The sequence below is a fragment of the Rhynchophorus ferrugineus genome, unplaced genomic scaffold (assembly GCF_030347505.1).
Source record: "Rhynchophorus ferrugineus isolate W39M unplaced genomic scaffold, kcgeb_rfMv2 rfM2, whole genome shotgun sequence".
Lineage (NCBI taxonomy): Eukaryota > Metazoa > Arthropoda > Insecta > Coleoptera > Curculionidae > Rhynchophorus > Rhynchophorus ferrugineus.
Window position 1 is genome coordinate 18,305,523 of NW_027472581.1, and position 26,912 is coordinate 18,332,434.

At 30.6% G+C, this 26,912-nt stretch overlaps 1 protein-coding gene across 1 annotated transcript; it reads right to left on the bottom strand.

Moving 5' to 3' along the window:
* Window positions 1-73: 73 nt before the first annotated feature.
* On the bottom strand, window positions 74-25,112 carry LOC143190037 (ionotropic receptor 21a). Its single transcript, XM_076394102.1, has 10 exons — window positions 24,967-25,112; window positions 22,186-22,331; window positions 19,751-20,004; window positions 17,712-17,881; window positions 15,921-16,038; window positions 14,514-14,682; window positions 12,956-13,278; window positions 11,258-11,387; window positions 4,158-4,394; window positions 74-606 (listed from the first exon to the last, which is right to left on the bottom strand). Exons 1-10 carry the CDS (start codon window positions 24,985-24,987, stop codon window positions 207-209), a joined length of 1,968 nt encoding a protein of 655 aa, XP_076250217.1. The 5' UTR covers window positions 24,988-25,112; the 3' UTR covers window positions 74-206.
* Window positions 25,113-26,912: the final 1,800 nt, after the last annotated feature.

The window sequence follows — 26,912 nt, forward strand, 5'->3', positions numbered from 1 at the left end:
AATGTTTGTGATTGGAATATTAAAAAAAATTTAGTCAAACGCATTTTAAAGTAATTTTAAGACCATTAAAACTGTTTTAAGTGTAATAATGTATGCTATTTATTACGAATTTCAAGGATAATCTGATATTAATGTGCATTAACATTATCTGATTATATTAAATAGTGTTAAGCTATATCATAAAAAATGATTTATGGTTAATTACGTTAACATTTTGTTTCACTTGTTTTTAAATATCTATGGTGGAATATCTCTCCGATTAATACAAAAATACCGACAACATAACCTATAACTAGAACTACCACCGCACCGTAAAATTTTCGAAAACTCATAAGAGCTTTCGCATCAGGTTTAGGTTCGACTTTATCCCGTAATATTTTTTGCATGACGTCATCTAGCCATTTTTGGACTAAACCACCTTCAACTACCCGTCGTATAAGTTTGTCCATACGAAATCTGAGTGGGGAATTCTTTTGCAGTCCTAATGAAACGGGCATGTTAATAATGCAGTCTTTCATTATATGTAGGTTTCGATCTGTTTGTATCAAGCTTCTTATATCACTAGTATTGTTGTGATCTGTGTATTTGCTAGAGTTTTTTTGAAACCTGCAAGTGATTAAAAGAAATATTTAATATACGACATTTTAATAACAGTATAACATAAATTTAGCTATTCAACAAACTAGTACATTAGAGATCTTTGGATTAAATTTATATGCCTTCTTTTTTTAAATTAAATATAAGGAAAATTATTGTTATTTTAAAAACATTTAATCAATATATATGTCCACTGAGACAGTAACAAATTTGGAAACCACCCTATAAAACATCTGGCTTTACACAATTCGATTACATTCTTGTCACAAATAAAAAATATTCTATATTCATAGAATAGATTCTTTGTGTCTAAATGTTGTGATTCTTGTTAATAACATATACAAAACATAGAAATATAGAATGGGGTACATCCGTAACCATGTCCGAATCACCAGAGGGCTGTTGGTAAAAAGATTTCTTTTCTTTTTTTCGATTTCAAATTTTGTGACATCTATGTTACAAGTTATTTTTATTTTATTTTTAAGTATAATTGTAGAGGTTTGTTATTATGTCGTTATTTTTGTAGCATTTAAGGTAAATATTATTTGTCTAAATGCAAAATAATAATAAGAGTATTATTTTCCAGGATGTCAAGGTTCAAATGAAATTAATTTACTTTCCTATAATTCGATATCTATATCGATAATTGAATTTAAATACATAATATGTGTATATTCACAGATCATTTCCCTTAACATATCAAAAAGTTAAATATTGAAATCAGTACTTGCTCAGCCCACATTAGATTCTTCAAAAAGAATTAGAAGTACAAATATCATCTTTTTTCAAAGGAAGTAAATTGAGAGTTTTAAAAACTGAAATTTATAACACAAGTTTGAAACGAAACGAATCTGTGCCTTCATCTTCGTACTGATAAGAACCAAACAGAACACCAAACGGACAAAGACAAAATACTTTTGTTTAATGTATTTTTAAAATGTTTTATACAAATGTTAACCAGTATTTAAATAAAATATTTAAAAGTATATATTTTTTAAATTTTCTCCTGTAACATAAATATTTTTAATCTTATTTAAATTTCCCCCTGTAGTAACTAGACCCGGTTTGCGCGCCCCCTGAGGTAGCTCGGACCAACAAATTTTAGTTACAACTTTATATATGAGAGATCACATTCCAAGTCTTTCTATTGTGTAATTGTTACTCTGTTATTATTGATATTGACATATGTCAATGTCAAATATCTGTTGGAAGGAATTAATCTTTTGATTTTGAATAATTGAGATTGAGTCTCGATTATCAACAATATGCTTTAACTATGAAAAAGTACTATGGTCTACTGCGAATGCTAACGCGGCAGAATTTAACAAATATGCTTGCTTAAATAAAGACAGCTATTATAAATTTCTAATAAAGAATAGAAATGATCGATTATTTCGTAGTATGTGTAGTTGCATAAGGATAATGTATTATGTTGAATAGTATAATATTATATATTCATCATAACATATAAAAATGAAGATGTTTGTCTTTGAAGCATTCTTAAACCATTAATAAATGTAATAACAAATCATGATGTAATTAAATTACTGTCTCGCGTTCAAATTTTTTGATTGTTCAAAACGTTCTTTGTCTCTGTGTAAAAATAACTACTTTTAAATCGTCGATTTCAGTATTGTTTATATTGATGTAGCATTGTTGTCATATTATGTCATATGTCATATTCATGTCATAAGCTTCTCACAACATTCGATGACCTTCAGCCGCCTTTTTCTTCAAATTTTGGGTAAAAAATAAAACTTTCCGCAAATACATTTTCAACAATTTTTGTTAACGACGAAGGGACACATACTGAAGAGTTATATAGAGTGAAGTCTGTAAGTAAGGCTTCAACGTTTTTTTCATTAATTACATCTTAGGTTAGATATGTTTAGTACAATCATAATTTACACAAATTAATTTATTACTACTGTCCTGTTGTACTTCAATCTTCTGATTTCCCTCGTGTTGTCTAATAGCTGTATTGTTTCCGTGTTGCTGTCATTTATTAACTTTATTTTATATTTTAAGCAGAAATCTTGGTGTATCCATTTAATTTCGAGGTCATTGTGCAGCTTGTCGTTCGTTACGTAGCGATAACTGTTGGTAATTAATCGTAGAACATTGTCTTGGGTGCGATGGATTACTATGATGGTGCAAATGCACTGGTCCAAATTGGCTTAATGATTGACTGATGAATCAATCTCTTTGATTTTAGGTCACGTTGAGAGTATCTTCCGTCTAATCAGTACAGTTGCTTGGCTTTGAGAGGCTTCAACATGAAGTTAATTTATAGGCGTATATGTAGTTACAGAGTTTTTAACTTACTCGTAGAAGGAATGATTGGAACAGTAAAATTTAATAAAATCTTTTGTTTTAATTTAAATGATAAAAAGTTTATTAATATATGATTATATTGCTACATTTATAATAGTTTATGTAATTGGGCAAAGAGCAATCACAAGGCAGAATGTAACAGGTTAATTGAAAAGTCCCCGACCTGACACATAGATGGCGCTACCTAGAATTATATCCATATGTTTTTTAGTTAGCCCTAATCCTCAAAAGATGCGTGTATAAATTTGACAGCTGTCGGATCATTAGTTTGTCAACTATAGCATTCTGAGTAAAGAAACTTTTGTTATTGTGAAAAAATGGCTAAAAAGGAATTTCGCGTGTTGATAAAATATTGCTTTTTGAAGGGAAAAATACAGTTGAAGCAAAAACTTCGCTTGATGTCGAGTTTCCGGACACTGCCCCTGGAAAATCAACCATCAAAGATTGGTATGCTAAATTTAGACGTGGTGAAATAAGCACCGAAGACTGTGAACGCCCAAAAGAGGTTGTTACCGACGAAAACATAAAAAAAATCCACAAAATGATTTTGTATGACTGTAAATTGAAATTGAATGAATAGCAGACACTCTAACGATATCAACTGAACGTGTACATCATATCATTGACGAATATTTGGGTATGAGAAAACTCTGTGCAAAATGGGTGCCGCGCGAGCTCACTTTTAACCAAAAACAACGACGAGTTTATAATTCGGAGCAGTATTTGAAGATGATCAAGCGTAATAAAGCCGAGTTTTTGCGTCGATATGTGACAATGGAAGAAACATGGCTCCATTATTTCATTCCGAAGTCCAATCGACAGTCATCCAAGTCAACTGCACACGATGAACCCGTTGCAAAGCGTGAGAAAACGCAACAGTCGGCTGGCAAGGTTATGGCGTCTGTATTTTGGGATGCTCAAGGAAAATTTTTCATTGACTACCTTGAAAGAGGAAGGACTATCAACAGGGACTATTATACAGTATTATTGGACCATTTGAAGGACGAAATCGCCGAAAAACGGCCGCATTTGAAGAAAAAGAAAGTGCTGCTTCACTAATACAATGCACCGTGTCAAAAATCCATGAATTGGGCTTCGAATTGCTTCTTCATCCACCTTATTCTCCAGATCTAGCCCCCAGCGACTATTTCCTGTTCTCAGATCTCAAAAGAATACTCGCTGAGAGCAATCACAAGGCAGAATCTAATAATTGCAATAATACTCACTTAAGTTGCCTTTTCACTACAGCTTCCTTTAAGAAATATGTATTTTCGTAAAAAGCGAATTTTCCTCGGATAACTTTGTCCATGGCGAGTTCGTCGTTATCAACCGTTTCAAAATTGTCCCCGATACGCCTTATCATCTCATCAGGCGATGATTCGAAAAAATGTCTGTTGATTTCACCCCATCCGCCGTAGGTCAGCTTGCTATCGATCAATTCCTCTAGAGTATCGATGGCCACTCTGAAAAATAATTGTAATTTTGGTGTCAGAGATAGTATAAATATGTGAACGTGAATAAATTGGAGAAACGGAAAATATTAGGCCTATAAATTAATTTTAAAGGATTTACAACAGATGGTGTTACTGAGTATCAAATAGGATCGGGTACATTTGTAACCAGTTTCATGGTGAAGCATCACTTTGATAGATCTCAATTTTCAATGTGTTATTTCGTCGGAGTGTGAACAAAACATTTTTTCAGTGAGTTGAAAATGTCTGAATTTGTGACGAGTAAATCGCATTTGCGGGAACTTTTGCATTAGATTAAAGAAAAAGGCGTCTGAGGGTCATTGGATACTGTTTGTTTTAAAAGTGGTGTAAAACGTGAGAAGAATATGCAGAATTGTTGAGGGTAACACAAGGGATAATTTCCAATCGTCCGAAGAACATGGAAATTATCCGAAAGCTTGAATATTTTCTGTCGCATGAACTTAAACATTGTCATGTGTCATGGGGACCACCTAGTCATGCATCGACAGGAACGACAAAGCCTAATATTCATGGCACCAAGCTAATTCTCTGTATTTGACCATATCAACTTAAAGTGTTAAACTATGAGCTGTTAGAACTATTGAAATTATTGAAAAATCAGTGAAGACTTCTATTGACTACATTTAGTGCATTTGAGTTGAGTATTGCGCGAGGACGAGCAAGAACTCAACAATGCTATTCTTCAGCATGACAACATTCTATCACATTTTGCACATGTTAAATATATGATTTATATCGATATAAGAGCCGATGTAGAAAAGAAGAAGAATTAGTAGAGGGCGTTGTAATTTGTATCCTGGCTGTTCAAAATTGTATAAAAGACATAGAAAAATAGAAATTTCACGGTACGAGCAACCTTGGGGAAATGTTTTGCTTATTTCAATCAACGGTAGCGCTACGATCGCAAATTGTGATTGGCTAGTTTAAATTGCTGGAGCTGATACTAAAATGGAACGTGAGTGGTTGGTCAAATTGTGTGAAGCCATCATTTTCTATGGGCATCCATTTCTAATTTTGTTGTTTGAAAGTTTTGGTGTTTGTTTAGGTCAAGAAATCTTCATTTTACGTTGTGCATATTTTCTGTTTTACATTAATTATCAAAATTGATTACAAAACATCCGTGTAGTAAAAGATGTAGTGTGAAAACCTACTACCGAAATTAGACATCGTTTCCCAAAGAATGATTTCTCTCTTTTTTAAAAATGGGTACATCACGTAAATAATAGTAAATTACCTGGATAAACCACAATGCAAATATATCAATGTCATCATGTCTGTCACAGACATTTTAGTGAAGAATTTAGTCTGTTTATGCCTATTTATATATTGTTTCTTTACAGAAAATCAAAACCTAATTATGAAGATGTTAGTGGTAATAAAGATAATATTAATTCAATTAATTTACCAAGTTGTTCGCATGCTGTTAATGTGATGTCTCCATATAAAGAAGTCTTACAAGAAGATAATAATTAAGATAAATGGATAACTAGTATTAATAAATACTATTTTTAATTGTAAAATATCTAATACTTAAATAAATAATACTTTAACTTTTTAGAACAACAATCAGTGTTCAATAATTTTAGAGTAGAGCTATTGTATATTTAAATAGTGCCAAATTTGATTGTCTTGTTAAGAAAATATTTGTTACGGTGCCATCAATTAAAAGTTTAATTGCTAATTTTGTGTGATTTATTTCCTTAAAGAAATCTATTTTGTCAAATAACTACATTTGGTTAAGGAATCTTAACCAAGATTGCTTAGAGAATTTTTTTTGATCTATTAGAGGTCATGGAGGTAGAAACATATATCCTTCACCTAGTATGTTCGAGAAATCTTTAAAAGGGCACATCATCACTTCAATTTTTTCACATCATTCTCCCGGAGTAAATTGTGAAGAAGTTGAACATGTTAGATAACTTATATTCTTTTTTAACGGCAGATCTAGTATCACTAGAGGTTGTTAAACCAGTTGTCACCAGTTGAGTCTATATTTTCAGTTCCAGAGGACTTTACACTGAGGAAAACAAGAGTGGAATATTTCTATTGAACAAAACTTCTGAACAAAGAGACAACATGCAAAATTTGTCTACATTCTATATTAAGTAGTTCCACAGATCAAATACTCGATACTGATCTAATAGAAGCAATGCACCGCGCAGGCCCAAATTAGCAACTCCATCAAGATTTTTTCAAGATCTTTAAACTATCTTTTTTATTTGATACCTAGATTTTGTCATAAAAACAACATATCAGTTATTTTGAGAGATATCTTAAAAAACCACATAAATTTTAAGTGTTTCAACTGTCCAATCCATAATGATTTTCAAGACAAAATTTGTTATGACAAGTTATTATGACGACTGATGAGTTATTATCAACAAGGAAGGATTTAAAGTTTACCTTTAATATATTAAAAGAAGATAGAACTCTAATAGATACCATAAAATTGATGGAGATTGCCTAGAATGAAGTTCCTAATTGTTTTTTATTTACACTTATATAGTTTTTTTTTGCTTCTTGTTTATATATATATTTATATTATTTACGTTTATGTTTATTTGTGTAGGATTTTATTTTAATAAATTAATTTTAAAAATTAAATTTGATTTTCATTTAAATACTATTGGCCAATAAATATGGCGTCATAAAGGAATCAGGCGAAATTTCAGACCAATCAACGCAAAGTATTTTCCTTACAGGTTTCTACATAACTATTTTACACTAACCAATCAAATTCACGTTGTCAGCGCCACCAATGATTGGACTAGGCGAAACATTGCCCCACTACTTACCATTGGAGTTACACTCCCCTGATAAAAGACCAGATATGTAAATAAAGTTTCTCTTTTATTCCAAAGCCATAAGTGGTGTTAATTCCGTCCTGTCCCGAATCGTGAGTGATTCGTAACAGGAATAATTCGTATGGAGGTTACGTAAAGTTATGCAACGTATGCAACAGACCGAATTAGATTACGGAGCACTAGAGCACTTAAGGATCAATGAAACACTAGAAAACTAGAAACATGTGATCTTGAGTTATCGTTAGGATAGAAAGAAATATTGTAATCAATGGAATAATTAGTAACGTTAGAAGACGACCTGACTTAGGTCATCGCAGTCAATCAAATGTGCGAAGAGCTATCTCACGTGCTAACCGCACTGAAACCAGATATAGACAGATCAAGAAACTAGTCGTATTGCTATGCCAGAACAGAATGTAACGAGTTCGTGCACATTAAACACAGCGACAGCGAGCACGACAATTAAATTGAGCAATTCCGCAGACACAGTGCCCCTGTGATCCTGCATTCCACTATGATGCGGCAATAGATTATTGTGCCGACAAATCGGTAACAGTTGGGGAACTGACAATTATTTGAAAATATTGCAAGGCGTTAAAATACAATGGTGAATCTACTGGAGTTGTGCTGGAGGCAAAGTAAAATTGCCACAATTGGTCCCACCATCACATCCTTTACGCTGTTTAGTTTCTGGGACTGGAAATGATTCTAAGCACTTGACCAACATTCAGAAATATAACAGCTGTTTCCAGATGACATCATTTGGCGTTACAAATATTATACAGGACAATTTCATGCACACTTTCCCACAGTTGACCCAAAATTGCATGCAGTAGTTACCAAACACATGATACATGGACCTTGCGGAGCTTTAAACTACAATTCACCCTGTATGGTTGACGGAAAGTGTTCCCAACGATACCCAAGAGACCTGATTGTTGAAACCATAACGGGAAATGATGAATACCCATTGTATCGTCGGTGATCAGTTGCGAATAATAGGCGATCGGTAGTTGTGAAGGTAAGAGGACAAAATGTTGATGTAGACAATCGTTTAATCGTGCCATACTCGCCAATATTATCCAAAGCTTTTGAGACTCACATCAATGTGGAATATTGTAACTCTGTGAAGTACATATGTACATATGTTAACAAAGGTAGCGATATAGCCGTATCCGATGGGTCGCTATGTAAGTAGCAACGAAGAAGCAATTAGACGTATCTTTTCATTTGCGCTCCATGAAAGACACCCTACAGTAGTCCATTTGTCAGTCCATTTAGAAAATGGTTAGGAGGAAAAATGTCGAGGATCTTAATGCAACCATTCAGAATTTTCTTCCAGGGTAGTTGGTTTCCTTCAAATCAGTCGACACCTTTATGAACCAGGACGATGTTGTCAACTATCCTACAGAGTTTTTAAATTCAATGGAATTGCCTGAATTAGCATCTCACAATTTGAAATTAAAAATAGGATCAAGTCATCAAGCTGTGTAACATTAATTAAGCTCGACTGTGCAATGGAGCAAGACTGGCTGTGAAAAAGATGATGAATAACGTCATTGACATAAAGGGGAAAATACAAAGAAGAGGATGTCTTGATCACGCGTATACCGATGATTCCAACGGATTTACCATTCGATTTTAAACGTTTACAATTTCCAGTACGTCTGGCCTTTGCGATGACCATAAATAAATTTCAAGGCCAGTCGTAGGAACTATGCGGAATCAACTTGGAGTTTCCCTGTTTCGCGCATGAACAATTATAAGTCGCGTGTTCGCGCATCGGAAAACCGTCATCTTATTTATTTACGCACCACAAAACAAAACAAAAAAATATAGTTTATCAGAAAGCTTTAAATTTATTAACAAACTGTATCATAACTGTGTGTGTCTATAAATATCTAATTGAAACCTTATAAATAGACAGTATTTCAGGAAAACTCTGTTTTTTAACTGACTCTGGTCTTTTATTTATCGACTGAGGCAGTACGAAGTCTGCCGGGTCAGCTAGTATATATATATATATATATATATATATATATATATATATATATATACATATATATATATACTATATATATATATATATATATATATATATATATATATATATATATATATATATATATATATATATATATATATATATATATATATATATATATATATATATATATATATATATATATATATATATATATATACATATATATATATATATATATATATACATATATATATATATATATATATATATATATATATATATATATATGTAGATTGGGCAGCCCAAGAACAAACTAAATAATTGGCATTAAAAGTGGACAGTATTTCTAGGATTATTCAACGAATTATGTCTAAAGAAGAAAATTAATTTTTATGTTTGTTATCATATAATAATTGTGCAAACTAAATTAATTAAATCATTGGTTAAAGTTAAATTCTCACCATGTAGAAATAGAATAGTTCTAAGTTCAAACAAATTTGTATGTATAACGTAATAGTTTTGTTCTGGCAATTTAAATGAATTTTTGAAATTTTTATTTAAGATCTTAATTAGATTGAAGTTGTTAGGTACATTTAAATTGAGATGGGGTGTTAAATATATGGTTTATATCGATACAAGAGCCAGTGTAGAAAATAAGAATAATTAGTAGAGAAAATTTCCCTTTTGTTCAAAAGCCATAAGTGGTGATATTAATTTCACCCCGTCCCGATTCATAAGTGATTCGTAATAGCACAACCGGGAAAAACATACTTGGAAACATTAATTTAGGAAGTGTTACTCCACCCGCTCTATTTACCAGATCTTGCCCCTCCTGATTATTATTTGTTTCGACATATGAATCGTGATGTGTCTGATCTGTTTTATGAAGATACCAATAAATGTGCCGATTCATGTATAACCTCAAAAGATACATCGTTCCTTCAAGATGGAATTCGTAAATTACCTAAAAGATGGGAAAAAGTAGCGGCTAGCGCTTATTATACATCAAGCCGATAAAATATATTGTACCGATTTTTCACAATAAAACATCAAATACAAAAATCCTTTCGCTCTAATTTATAAGCCTAAATTTGTAGCCGTTAAGAGGCATCATTTGATTTAACAATTCGATTTGCATGTTGTTAAAGTTCGAAGAAAGTTAACTAATATATCCTAGTATGATTTTAGTAAATGATATAATCGAAAGTCATTTAAAATAATCAAATTCTAAATCGATTATATTGAAGTATATGCAACACATAATATGTATTACGTTATTGCAGTAATTTCAGATATTATGGTCTAGTCGGTTAATAAATCTTACTGTTACTTGCTTATATGTATTTTGATTATTTTTTCAATTTTTTTTCTTGGTAGTTCCACAATCTGCCCAAAGTATTTTTATGTTTATATTATGTATACATGACATGTAGAAAATCACTTCATTAAGTGATCTCCTGTATAAAATACTATCTCAATTAATTAGTCTTATTATAAAGCTTATTCTAAAGTGTATATATGTCCAATAATCAGATCGGATGGTGTTAGATGTTTTAGTCTACGCTCTTCACTGTTACTTCGCATATTTAGTTGATTAGCGAGTACATTGGGATGCAGTGACACAACAATGGCAGACTACACTTTATTTTTGAACCGTTGTATATTGTCCAAGTTGTTTCCCTTTGGCAAATATGTGCTTCTTCCAAGTTTGGGGCCGATGTAGGTGCATTCCAAGATATTTAACATCCGCTGCTTGCGGGAGTTGACAATTATTAATATAGACTGGTGGACATGTTCTTCTACGCAGCGTAAAAGAACTAATGAATATTGATGATCAGAATACATGCAAGGACCTAACAATGGCAAACATCATGTTCGAGTGGATTGATCCAATAACCAATTATTAATCTTAATAAATTATTGAATTAGTTTTTTTCCAAAATGTTTTCAATATTTAGAAAATATGTTTTAAAATTATATTTTGTTTGTTTGTCACAAAAAATGCGTTTTTTATCGAGCTTAACAAAACACAGAATATGTACCTGGGCATCGGTCTGGATAGGATGGCAGTCATGCTAGCTCTGTAGGTCACTACCACGAGGAGACAGTATAACCAGTACCAACCAGTCAAGACTCTTAAGGACCAGCCAATAGGAAGTTTCGGCAAGGATACTGTAATAATGAACGAACAACTGACCCCAAGTATATTTGATTAACAAGAAAATAATTTCGGTAAGCTATTTCGACATTTATAATCATATAAGACAGACATAGAATGCAATTTTCTAGGTATAAAGTTATATAAAAGTTTTGTTCGTCTAAATCACTTTAGAGTTTGTTAAGTGGACTTGTTCACTACAGGGGGAAATTAAAAATTGGACTAAAAATATTTATATTACAAGGAGAAATTAAAAATTGAATTTTAATCAAATATTTTAATTAAATATTAGTTAACATTTGTATAATTTTTTTTCAAAATATATCAAAAAATTATTATGAAAACTGATAACCTATTTTATTATTATTGTTATAACTAATATTGTACATTGTTATTGCCATTTTGTTGCTATATTATAAAGTAAAAAATTGTAAATGAAAAATCATTTGTTAAAAATATACTTAAAAGTATAATATTTGAATTTACTGAAAATAGTAATTACATGTTACAATTTTGATTACGAAATCTCCATTTCTTTTTTATATACTTTTAAAACTTTTACCCTTTGTAATCCTATTTACTTTTTTTATCCACCAGAACAAGCAATACCTAATTATTATTTTCCTTATGCCTTTGCTCAGGAAAAAATCACAATTTTTTTACATAATATTTGTATGAGAATTTTTGTTAAATTTGGTTTTGTACATATTTTTGACTATTTCTCGCACCTTGAAATAACATTTAGATAATATATTAAGGCAAATTATCTTTGAATATAAGAATATTCTGTGTTTTTCAATTATCGTATTATTATGTAGATATTGATGAAAATTATGAGTTTATTGAGCTGTATCATTTTCAGTTGTGAAGTATATCACTTTCCAACTAATGAATGTAACGGATCTGATGCTGGGACCAATTGTCACCACACAAATTTTTTGTGATAAAGTATTAAAGGGTAAATGTCGATAAATCATCTTCAGCGTCTAATACATTACATGTTGTAATCGCGATTTGATTAATAGTGGCCAGTAGTTTTAATCACTATTCAACATTTCTGAATAAATATTTGATTACCAACAAAAATGTTGATACTTTATGACAATGAAATTATTGATGACAGTAACAAAATTGTTGTTTTTACTATTTTCTTCGCAATTATTTAACATTTTCTCACTATTTAAACCTTCCTTGGAAAATAAAAATTAGCCCGACCGTTCTCGAGTTTTAACGATTCTAGTGAACAGCAATTCATTTGTATATAGATTATTATTAATTACTGTGAAATTTTGCTGCCCCCACTATGCTATGCCATTGAATCCACAAAAATTTCGATTTCTTCTTCCGAATTCACATGATTCTGGCTCAAATTAACACCAGTACATTTCATGTTTTAACATGTTCAATGCTGCTGACGGAAGAAACCGTCACTAGCAGTCTTGGTTTGGACTAACTTTGGTTAAACTTTGGTTAAATTGGTTAAATACATTTTTGTAACATATAGAAATGCTCAATCAATAGCTAAATGTACAACCGAAAATATTTTCTTGACAACTTAACAAACGAAACGTTATTTACTTACCTAACAAAAGCATGCTGTATGTGTAGAGCAAGGAATTGGTCAGTTCAGAAAACTGATAGAGCCCATCTTTGTCCTTGATCTCAATGTACTGTTCCCTTAATAAGGCGTATTTAGTGTTAGGATCAACTTTCTTAATTTGTGAACAAAGTGACAAATTATTGAATAGCTGTTTCTTAAATATCTTGCTTTCCTGTTCGTGTTTTTCCGTCCGTTTTCCCTTATCACTCTCAGCTCGATGAATGTATAAATGAAATTTTGCTAAATAGTGAAATATTGAGCTTGATATTAACAAACATAAAACCACTAGAGCCCACATCAAAGGCCTACAAAATATGTATTAAACAAATGTTAAAATACAGAAATGTGTCAGTACTGTTTGACAACACATCACTTGCATTTAAAATATAAATTAATTAAAATTTTTACAAGAGGTAAGTGACAATATACATAATTGCACACAAGCTTGGAATTTACAATCAGACCGTACAAGTACCTATAACATTATATAATACTATCATTCCATTTAGCAACAACGCTAAATATCTCGGAATGAAACTTGATGCAAAACTTCGCTGGAAGGAACATATAAAGAAGAAAAGAAAAGAACTGGAATTGAAATATAGGAAAATGTACTGGCTAATTGGAAGAATATCATAATTATCAGTATATAATAAATACTGAAACCTATTTGGACATACCGAGTTCATTTATGGGGATATTATGCAAATAGTAACATAAAGAAAATACAAATTTTTCAGAACAAAGGAAATAAATAAATAAATACTATAGGACTGATTACCTACATCGAGATCTTCAGATACCCACAGTAAATCAAGAAATCAAGAGAATTGCAAGGGGGCATGAGGAAAGACTCCATTCTCATGAGAATATTGAAGTATTGCAGCTTTTGGATACCACCAGAATAGGACACAGACTCAAAAGAATCAAACCATCTGATCTTGTATAGTGTTGTGTAGTGAGGTGTAAATAATAAAAAATACAGCGGTGACATGTATAAACATTATTTCACCAGAGATTGAGATAGGGCCAATGGGTCCTCCCAGTTATATACCTAGATTTAAGTTATCATAAAGACAAATTGTAGGTTAGTCGAAAATTACTAGTAACAATGTAATAATTAAATAACAATACAAAAAAATACCACTGCAATTCAATACTCTTTTCAATTATTAAAATGTTAAATAAAATATTCCTACGTTTTTTATTTTAGAAAATCCCGAGACACTATGCAAAAGCTCTAACATTTTCATGGTCAGTTAGTAGATACTGATCTAGCCAGGAATACTCGATATTGGGTTTTAAGGGATAGTTTTGGCATTTATTTGTTTATTGAATTATGTAGGGCGAAATTATCTAGAAAGCTTTGACTTATAACTGTTCTTATTTTATATATCAGAGATTAAAAATTATTCAATAAAATATTTTTATACGCCTGTATTTAGACAAGAGAATATCTGTGGTAATATATAATGAAACTCTATTGTTTTATTGACTGTCAAGGAAATAATAATGCGGTTAAAGTAATAATTTCGCTTACGAGAACGGGAGAATTAGCGTTTTCCATGAAATATCTGTTAAAGATTCCGGTGTTAGAAACGTCAAACATTCGGTGTTATATGGTATTGTTAAATCCATAATATATAACACAAAAGGGACATAATAAAGGTCCCCTAGAGCGATATCAGCCTTGCGATTAAGCATCTCACCTAGAATATTTATGTTATTCTAGTATTTTGAATAAATAAAATATTATAACTAGAGCTGGGAACTATCGACTGAAAACGATTATTGACTGTTTTGTAATTGACTACTTTTTACTATCGACTGTTTTAGTCGCTATTTTTGGTTCGACTGATTTAACTACTTTTACCAATCACTGTTTCAGTCGCTGATTTCGGTTGGACTAATTTTGTTAATATTTACTATAGACTGTTTCAGTCGTGTACTCTTAGTTACTATTTTTGGTTCTACTAGTTTCATTCGACTGATTTTTAACGTTCTGACTCTGTCGTCCTAGCCGCGATCTTAATAAAAAATGTACCCAATTTATGTTTACATAGATTTATATGTAATATATGTAATAATTTAATGACTTTTTTGGTAGTTTGCTTATAAATAACAATATATTGTATATTAATATAGCGGCATTTTGGAACGATATTCTTCAAGATTGTTAATGTAATAGAGTAAAAAGATTAAAATTGTGAATGATAAATAGTAAAATACTTTTGACTGTTTTTATGGTAATAATAGGTAATATTTCGATTACTCTTTCGATTTTTGTTAAAAAATATTTGCCTTCAATAATAAATAAAGCATTTACTTTATTTAAAAAAGCTCTAGTAGTTTTTTTCTATATGTTTAATTTTTATTTAATATTTATAGTTATTGTACATCTTTATTTATTAGGTTTTTTCTTATGTTATATATTATCAGTTGTTATAGTATATTATTTAAAAATAACAATTAACATATTAAAATACGATAAAGCATTTGTGGGGTATTATTCCATTTTATAGAAAAATTTCATTTCTTTTTACAGATCCACAGATCATTCAAATATAAAAGTAATTCTACTTCGTTTCAAATGAAATCATTAATTGCATATTAATAATATTCAGTAATTATTTTTTTCTCTTCTTTTTTAAACTTAGTACCTGAAGGAATATGTACATCTCCGTCTCGCTTATATTGCCGTTGAAAAATATAAGCACATATAAAATTATCCTTAATATATATATCTTTGTCCTTTGCTCTCTCACAATTTATACATTTATACAGGAAAGGGTTTGAACATCTTCGTCTGACATCACGAATTAAAAAACAGTCGAACCGTGCATTTGACTATTTTCAGTTGCTAGTTTTTTGACTATCGACTGTTTTGCGACTATCGACTGTTTCGACTGTTTTCAGTCGATAGTTCCCAAAGCTAATTATAACCCACCTAAAAGCCCTGTGTAATTATTATCGAACATTTGGTTACCCCATAATTCAATATCGGCATTTTCTGCTTCGTATACGTTACAGTGAAAGTTCATATACTGAGATACGGTTTTCAAAATCTGTAAGAAAATCATATTTCAATCATCAGTCATGATAAGTCATGTATTTTTCAAATTCGTTATGCATTTTATTGATTAGTTCTGGAGAATCCTAATCGAATTCGATAAAGTTGCATAGTTTCAGAATGGTTATGCGACGTTGCCATTTACAAGTAATTGGCAGGTAGAATCCAACGTACTACAATAACTATTTTGGATTTGACACTGGTGTTGGTAGGAGATCTGTTTTGTCATGTTGAGAATTGTTTATAGTTTATTTGTTCTTGTACTGTAATGGATAAATAATTGATTTGTAAATTTTGGCAAAGAACCTATTATAATACTTTTAATCTGATAAGATCTGAGGAGATATAACGTATATGGACATTCCATCAAAATGCGTATCCATTAAATTTTAATGTTAATTTTGCAAATTGAATTCAGTTCTATACGGAATTTATTATATTTTAGGCATAGTTTGACCGCGTAAAAGTAAAAGTATAGATTTGATAAATATGATTCGATTTGGCCTTTATTGTATTATGTATATCTCATCAGAATCACAGCTCGTTGATCATATAGTTAATTCACAGCATTAAAATTGTACAAGAAACGTTTGGCTTGCTTGAAGATTTTTAAGATTGGGGGTTCCTATTTTGATAAAAATATTACTACTTCTAAATTGGAGCGTAATCGATCAGGAATTCATAAGAAGGGTATCAAAGAGTTAGAGGTAAATGCTATTAAAACTAGATAAATATATGATTTTAAAATTGAATATGTTTATACAAGGTTAAATAAATGACATAATATATAAACTTAAAATAATAGGCAGTAAACTTAAGTTAAAAGTTAAATTTAAACTTGAAATTTTAGGTTAATTTGTGAATTCCAGAATATATATTATACTCTTCAAGTATACGAATAATTTACAAAAATAATAACTTTGGTTTGTTATTGTAGGGTTTATACATACATAAATAGTTGCATATTATCTTATTTTCTCTTTTTTCTTTTCAAAATTATTTTGATATGAAAGATGTTTATAAAAGGTTCTTCACATTACATTTTCTATGTTATAGGGGACGAAAATTATACAATGTAAAAACATTTTGACTTAGGTCTCAACAGAAATTTTAGGTTCTATGATATCAGGTTAACTTGTGAATTTAGCATAATTTATTTTATTTATATAATATTCTTCAAATTTACTTATAATTATTAACAACTGGCAACATTACAAACTCAAACCTTTATGCCCACGCGGAGAGTCTCCAGAACTAGAATCTTGTTTACTAAATACTAGAATTCAATTTTAAGAAGAATTTAAGTGAGGTTATGTTACTTAAAGGACGGTTTATATTTAATATATTCAAAATATTTGTTTTTTTGTTGTTGGATTTATTTATCATGGTGATTAAAATCATTTTAATTATAAAATATGTGTAAATCGTATATTAAGAGTTAACGAAATGAATACAATGTGAAATATTACAATTATAGCATCATATGAGTCGGTAAATTATTTAAATATTATTAAGCTACTGAAATATTTTTATTACTCTTATATTCATTCATTGGTCGTAGGCAAATTTACATTCTTAATTACAGAACGAAAGATTTGAAAAATAATTAGTCATAACATAGTACGATGTGACAATGAGTGGTAACTGATAACAAAACAATGTAAATACCTCGACTTCAGTGCCAGAATAAAACTGATTTGTTTTGGATTGAAACAATGCTCGTATTCTTTGGTCCAAGCTATTATTCGTTTTTACTGTCCCGGGTATATGAGCGAATGTGACGACTTTCAAAGTTTCGTTTTTCAAGTTTAACGTTTTATCCTTGAAGAAATCTGGATCTGGAATTATATATAGTCTATCCAAAGAAGTAGTGAACATACGTTATCAAGATGTTTAATGTATTGCCTACCGCAATTTATACAATTCGTTTTAGAATCAAATAATAGTTTTCTTCTATTTTATCCTAGTTAAAAAGATATACAATAGTGTCTGATAAGTTCGTACATGTAAACGAATGAGCCTGCAAAAGTCGTTCGATTGTCAAACAACTACAGGTTATAAAACGAAAAATGTTGTTTTAACGCTTTGCTTGTTTTGATAAATTTCAAATCGCTGCTTCTTAGTACTCAGATTGAAAATGCTGAAGCTATTGAATAATCAGTCAATTGCATCTCTAACCAATTACTTTAATATTAAGTTGCAATGGTTTTTATTGAAAGAATTTTTAGCGTGTTGCAGCTGCATTGAATATTAGTATGGACACGGTCACTAAAATATTTCAAAAAATAAAAAATATAATCTTGGATTTACTGAAATGCGGATGACGAATCAATATCAGCTTGATGTGAGCTCTACCAGAGACCAGATAAATGAAATATATAAAAACAGTGAGCAGTTTATTCAATATTAACATAATTTAATACAATTATTTCGGAGGAAACTTTGTGGAAAGTATCCGTAGATAACTTAGAGCTATGAAATATAGTATTTGAAGCATGTAGAACATCCTTTCGTACACTGTGAGATAATATAGGATTTAAAGTGTGTAAAAATAATCCACGAAGGGGTCTATTGGATAAATGAAATGAAATCAAGGAAGGCTTATTATTTCAATTTGTGTATTTAGATGAGACATGGATATTTCAAAATAGGACATTGGGTCACTCATGGCAAGATGGTAATAAAAAGTTTTGAAGAAGACAATAAAAGTTGATTGACAACTTTGTAAATGTTGTAATAACAATTGATTAGGTATTATTAGTCATAATATTTATTAGGAATTAATTGCAGAGATATTGTTCTTGTTATTCCTAGAATCATTGAGTTGGAATAGTTAATGGTTCTTTGGTTTGGATGAACTCGGCCAGACACATTGAAAAGGAAGTTGACAAAAGACGAAATAATGAAATAAATTTTCTGAATGTGGAGTTATGGTTCAATGCTGACAATTTCAGCAGGAAGTAGTAGGGAGTTGTATTGTGGAATATTAAGTAAATTGTTATGTGCATATATATTTGTGTGTAATTGTTCAGAATTATACATAAACATCAGGTTAGAATGTATGAGAATGCAGAGGATGAATACTAACTGTTTTGTAGATATGGGAATGCATTAGTGAGAATTCAGTGATTTTATTCAGTAATTTTATCAAAAATAGTGTACACAGGTAGTAACAGAAGAAACAGAAAATACAGTGATATCAAATAACTTGATAATAACTACACTATCGAAGAAAACAAGAACTAAATGTAAAAAGATAAATATGCTCTCTAATGTAAGTAAAATACATTATTCGGATATTCAATTGTTGATTAGGTGAATTAGGTCTCCAGGGGAAACCACTACATAAAAAATACGCTTAGAACTTTACCTCATGGATGGCGAGGAAAAGAGTTCAATGTAAATATAATAAAATAACTCTAACCAAAAAACTATTGTTGCTGTATAATTAACCGTAGTTTAAATCATTCGGTAGTATATACATTAGATGTAATATAAAGTTACAATAAAGACAATGACATATGTTCATATGCTTCTTTGAATAGACTATAGTTGCGATTAATATAATATTTTCCATAGCAATATAAGAACGTTGGGTTGGGTTTTATTGATTACATACAATATATGACTACTTGGTTCTAATATTATGACCTATATTAGCAATCTAAATTAAAATTTGTATCTCGGATTCAATTTTAACATCATACCTTTCCTGAATTTATTATTCGTCCATATGTCTAAGCGCCTAGGTACCAAAATACCCTCAGCATTCATCGGATATGGCACTGTAGTAATTTCGAACCATACGGATTTGTTTTTCAGGTAGACCTTGTTTTTGCTTTCGTATTTCTTTATAAATATCACGTTGATTAACCTTTTCCATATATAGAAAGTGTCCTTTTGAAATAATACATGATCGTATAATATTATATATTTAGAATTGGTGTCAAACAAACGGTACCTAAAATTGTTAAAGGTATATTGTATTTTTTAACAAAAAAAAAATGACGGAAATTAAACAAAACTAATTTTTGTTACATTTTATGGTTTTGAAAGCATAGGGTTATTATAGAGATGTGGACCGCGGAGAAAAATATCGATATATTGGAGAATAAAAAAATATCGATACTTATTTCTGAACATATCAACATATGCAACAGTTAGGAAAAATATAGATATTTTTGAAACTATATTTTATTTTCTTTCTCTCGAAATATATTGACCAAGAAAAATATCTGCCTAAATTATCGATATTTTTTGGTATCATTAGGTCAGAGGTTTCAATGAACGATAAATCCACGTTGGCTGTGGAACATTACAAGAAAATGGTAAGTCATGTTGTTGGATGGCATTCGGTTTTAAGCTTTTAATTTTGCTCCCTTTTGGTTTTTTTTCATCGTATATAAATGTGAGAGCAATGCATTCGTCAATTGCTAAGTGGTCTGAGTATTTTTTGATAGTTTGAACTGTGTTTTCATTTTATGATTTTATTATATGATCAACCAATACAATTGCTTATATATGAATTACTTTTTTTATGTTAGTATCACTATGACTCAATTCAAAGAGTCTCTTACATCGTAATGTGGCTTGTGATGGTTATTAAGGGTAATTTAGCAGTCACTGTTTATTTCGTTACAAAGAGAATAAGATGATATGATGATTGATAAAGTCTAGTATAAGAGAATAGTGTATAAACTCCACAAAATATTACTGAAGCAATACATTGAGCTCCTAAACACTTAAGATCTTAGCTAAGATGTTTAGAGTGAAACAGGAGAAAGCTTACTCAACAATGAAAGAAATAAAAGCAGCTGAACCAGAAGACATTGTTTTGGGTCTTATTATTTATCCGTTCTATACAAGTGACATACCATAAAAAACCAGAAAATGTTACTCGTACATTGTTACGCTACATTTGCTGATGATACTGCGAGAGTTGGTATTCGAGACAATAATGAAGAAGCAATCAGAAAACTGCAACACGCAAATAATAATTTAAATAAGTTGACCCAGGTATGGAGTTTAAAAGTCAATTAGAGTAAATCAGTCCATACTGAATTCACTTACAATAAGAGTCTTCATATGTTAATAAATATCAATAAAACTTTTATCTCATACAGTAACAATGTCTGGGGATGCAAATCTTGATCCAAAACTACGTTGGAATATGACATGACATGAGAGACAATGAGAAATGACAAAGAGAAAAGAAAATAATTAGAATTGAAATACAAAAAAACATGTTAGTTATTTAGAAGAAAATCTAAATTATCCGTACATAATACAAGCAGATAGTAAAACATATATGGGCCTATATGAAATATATGTTATGGAGAAGTTTTGCGAGAAATAATAGCAACGTAACGCAAGTATTTCAGGGTAAAGTCCAGATATCATTTGAATAATTACTTACATAGATGAAATGAGCGGATTCGCAACAGGACGTTAGGAAAGACTCCACTACCATGTTAACACAGAAGTGCTGTAACTCTTGGATAACACTGAACTAGGACGCAGTCTCAAGAGAACCAAACCGTGCGATCTTATGTAGTTGTATAGTGAAGTGTACTAAATGGTAAAAACACTAAAAAGTGTTATTAACTTTTATTTTATTTTTTTGTTAGAGGCCAAGTAAAGGTCAATGGGTCTTCCTAGGTAAGTGCCTAGTTTTGAGTCTCTTTAAAGACAAATTGTAAGTTAGTTGGTAATGACTAATAATAATATAATACAAAAAATTTAAAAAATGTTCAAATTCTATATTACTTCATGTATATTATATTATCAAAAGCAACACACTTTACACATTATCAAACAGTGTCGTCAGTAATTTGAGCTGTACCTGTACTTTCACCTGTACGAGTTCTGACAAATGTGTATATCATCAGCGGTACAGCTACTTTGCAATATCTCGGGAAATGTCCTCGATTTGTTATTCTAGTGTAAGTATTCCGGTGTTCTCAGAAGATCTTACACAAGTTCATACACGAAATGTTTCTATTTCACTATACCCTTTTAACAATCAATTCTTGAAGTGTTTTCGCATTTATTACATTTGCCACTCTTTGTTATAACTAATAATATACAAAAATCCTTTTCTTTTGTATCTTATATCTTATATCTGTACTTTATATATACTTACTTATCACCAAATTTTAACAACTTCTTGACTAGTTGTCCATTTTCTAAAAATATGATATACATTTTGCACCCATGTTCTCTCGCCATAATCAACGAATTTTCAGTTCCATTGACATCAGGTTCATCGATATTATCATCAATATTAATCTGCAAATAATAATTTTAGAAATGTTGATGGATTGTAAGTGTTGCGCGTATTATTCTTCCTAATTATGAAGGAAAAAACTGGCAAAGTTACATTAAAATTTAGTGATATTAACCTAAAACTTATAGCTCTTATTTTAAATTTTTTCTCATCGTTCTTTTATTCTATTTTATATAATGTAGGTTGTTCAATAAACCCGCTGAAATGAAATAGATGTGATATTCTGTATTTAATTTTTCAATATAAATGGGCTATAAAATATTTTTCTACCACGGCCATTATATAATTTTGTAATAAAAATGAGTCAAAAGTCAGTTAAATGTGATTAATTAACGAGTTATTAAAAAACATCGAGCTTTCTTCACTGATTTTAACAAGTTTTTACTGAGGTCTATCCGCAGGTTTTAATGGAGTAGGTTTTTTTGTTCATAAAATGTCTAAATTTGGTATTTTTTTGCGACTTTTTCAACGCACAAAATCCTTTTAATCGCTTTTATACTCCTACTATAAAATCAAATGTGTTTTTCTTTCACCCGGCACATATTAACCACATATTAATTACATATTACACACATATTAATAATATATTAAGCATATATATAATATATAATATATTAATATATTAATAACATATATATAATATATTAATAACATATTAAGTACATATTAACCACAGAGCCTGCTGTGTTTTTCAAGTCTCCAAATAAAATTATATTATTAACTATCATAATTATCACTTAGAACATTGACGTAAATATGGTGCTACGTCAACTCATTGAACAACCTATTTTCATTTTGATTTGTATTATTTGTTGAACCAAAATTATTATCTGGACCTGATGTGTTATTAAAAAAAAGAGTTATAGGGTTGAAAAGCGTTTCTGACAAGGTTTCTTTTCTATTTTCAAATACTTCTCATAATTCTTTCTGAAATAATAAATTTCTCCTCTCAAGGAAGTTAGTTCTTATGATGTCTTCACAGAGAATGAATAAGAATTTTTTAAGCGGTATATGTCCTGTTGTCATGATGTAAAGTAAATGTTTGTACAGGGGACGGCCAAAATAATATGAACATCTGACATATACACAATATTCGCTTATTAATAATGTGTTGAACCACCATTTGCTTTTAAAACAGCTGCAGTTCTTCGCGTTTTATTTCAAACCCGCCAAGAAAAGAGCACATTGACATCGCGTTTTACGCTGAAGACACTGCTATCTTCACGGCTTCACGGCAAGTTCACGAATCTATAGTTAGTTTCACAATCTGTTTTTTTTTGCAGGGTCCTCCTACCCGATAATGACTGCCCGGTTGGTGGGTGCCATATCCTCAAATTTAATGCAGTAGCAGTAGTGATACACGGGGATCAACTGTGAGGCGCTTTCGGTTTAGTGTATTGGTAAGCCCAGAGGCAGTCCCACATAACCTGGTCCAACTTGTCACTTCAGGGCGAGTCTCCGCGACCAGGTATGCGTCATGCATTCCACCGCCTGGATTTAAGCCAGAACAAAAAAATTCTTCGCGTTATAGTGTCTGAATAGTTTTCAACGGAATGTTGTCCAATTATTATATTCAAATATCCACCAATTGCTTCATTAATGTTGGAAATAGAAATTTACTCCCACACACTGCTCCAAAATCCCTCGTAATGGTTCGATTATGTTGAAGTGTGATCATAATAATACACCCATAGACGCTTTTGGCTGTCCGTATATGGACATATTATCATTTTAGAAAATGACAGTGTTTGGCAGCAATATTTCAGCATAGGATGAATTACATTGAGGATATTGAGATATGTATTCATAATAATCCGTTCACGGATATGAATGAGATATGAACGATATTATCGTCCGAATCATAACGTAACCTCACCCATGTTTGATAGTAGGAAGTAGGCAGTCGGAATAATGGACTTCTTTTGAGGCTCTTCGTACATTTTTTATTAATCTCTTAGAACTTCAACAATCTGCCCGTGGAGAATAACTATTTCTTTATGATTTCCTCTATACAATATAACTACACTGACATGTAGAAGATCGCTTCAGGAAGTGATTTACGACTGCTTTATAACCTAAATTTTATTCTAGAAACTTATTCTAAAAACTATTCTAACTTATTCTAGAGGTTATTATATCTCACTCTATATGTCTATCAATCAGTTTTATGGCAGATTGCGTTTGAGCCGATATATTTCACTGTTATCACGCACATGTAACTGTTTTGCAAGTTCATTAGCACATTCTAAGCGGATATTGTGCTGAATTAGTTTATTATAGACGTGTGGCATCGGCGATGACTCGCAACACATTATTCTGGAACCTCTGAAGGATATCCTTGTTATATTTGCTAGTAATACCCCACAGTTCAATACCATCGATCCTAAGTATTGACTTATACAGCAAAACCTTGTTATCTACGGATAATATAGATTTACGCCCTATCAGCCAACACATTTGGTTTAGTTTAAGCCCAAGCTGTTTACGTTTTATCATTATATGTTTTTTCCATGCTATCCACATGTTTCTATGTTTTCCACATTGTCTCTTGGTATTCTTTGAATGGAACTTTTGGAATCGAAATGGAGAATTGGGTTGTATGAATTTTGATGAATTGTATTTCTTATACTCACTTACCATTATGAATGACAGATACATCCCAAATTTTTTAAACCAAATCTTGTGGAATATGCCTTGATGATGATCGTCGGTTATTATCGTCACGCATTGAAAATAATTAAGTGTCTTTATGAATATACGATGGAGTAACTCTATAAAACTAATTTCGGTGTCGTCAGTAACCATCGAATCCATTTCATACCTTAAAAAGTGATAGAATTAAGTAAATATTTTTTGTGAAAAGGTTGGGCAAGTTATTCATAGCCGATTCTTCGACATTTGATTATTTGACATATGTTATAGAAAAATTGAATGTTTTTAGTTATCAAACAAGAGGAGATGCATTTGAGGTACAAGGAAATTATTTTAAGAACAACACTTAAAGCAACTTCTTTTCTGAATTTTTTGCTTATGTTAGAAGTTGAAAAGAGTAATTTTTGTTATCAATAACATACAACAGATAGCAGATTTTCTATCAAATTATAAATATAAAAGTTTTCCTATGTTTTGACCACTGTAATATCACAAACCTCTTAAATTAATTTACTAGAATAGAATGTATATAAATTTTACAATAACCATACATTCAGTATTAATATACTTTTATATAATTGGATTTCAAAAATTTTGTTATTGAAGTATTACTTTTACCTTCCATATTTTAATAATAAAGAACTCCGACATAGACCAAACAGAAGTACGATTTTAAAAATCACAGGGGCCATGACTGATTCCGACTCTTAAATATTATTAGAATGAAATCAAAGAAATCAATTAGGAAACTAATCGTTTTGGAAGGGATGGTCATACCGTTAAGTTAACTGATAAAGTATTTAACGATAGGATAATGTTGCTCCTTAAAAAAAACTAATACACGACTTTGAGGTAATTGGATTTACATTTTTTATGTATAGGTTGGCTGAAAATTTAATCCGTTCGATTTTAGTGGCGTGGCTCAAATTATCGAAAGAAATTATTTAAGAATCGTCTATCGATTGGCGATGTCTGGAAATTACGAAACTATCTTTTGTTTTCCTTGGTTTTATGTAAATCGTGTATTGCCTTCTAATTATAATAAACAGTTGATTCGCTGGAGGTAATGAATACCTAAGCCATCTTTAGATAAATTTGTGAATATTTTTTTAAAGTATTACTTCTAGTGGTTCAATAATCTGCATAGTGGGCAATAAGCATTCAATGAAACAATGAACTCACGTCATCTGAATTGATGACGCCAAAACGCCGCAATGTTGCTACATCAATATGAGTTTTAGTTAATTTTGACGTTGACATACGACAATATTTTAATTTAAGTAAATTAAATAAACAAAAATAATGTTATCAAATATAATTTATTTCAAGATTATAGTACATCTAATCCATACATTATCAAAGGACTTAAACTACAGCCACAGTAGTTTTTAGTATAGAGTCGTTTTATTATATTTACACTGAATTATTTTCAACACTATCTATGAATTACGCGCTTTTTTATATAGTGGTATCCTCTGGAGGCTTAGGTGGATAATTAACAATTGTATATTTGAAGTAATATATTTTACTTTCTTTAGAGAGCATAATTACCTCTTACTTGTAAAGTAATTTAGGTACTAATATTACTGTATTTCATCTTAGTTTGTTCTATTATTACCCCGATACATCTTTGTTGAAAACTAGGTTTAATAGCTTAAATTTCCTTAATGCATTCGCCATATCTGCAAAATATTTAGTATTCTTTCTCTCCTCATACGTATTCAAAAAGCTCATATTCAAAAAGTCTCATTAAAGTGAATAACTAAGCTGTTAATTTTCAACCTATTTAAGACTTGTTCACGATTCTATCACTTGTGAATTTCTTCTTCAATGTGTCCGATTCCTGTTAGATGTCTTTATAGTAAAAAAAACATGCCATGACAATTTTGAGCTAAGTTCAGATCATACACTAGTGATTCAGAGGTTGAGTG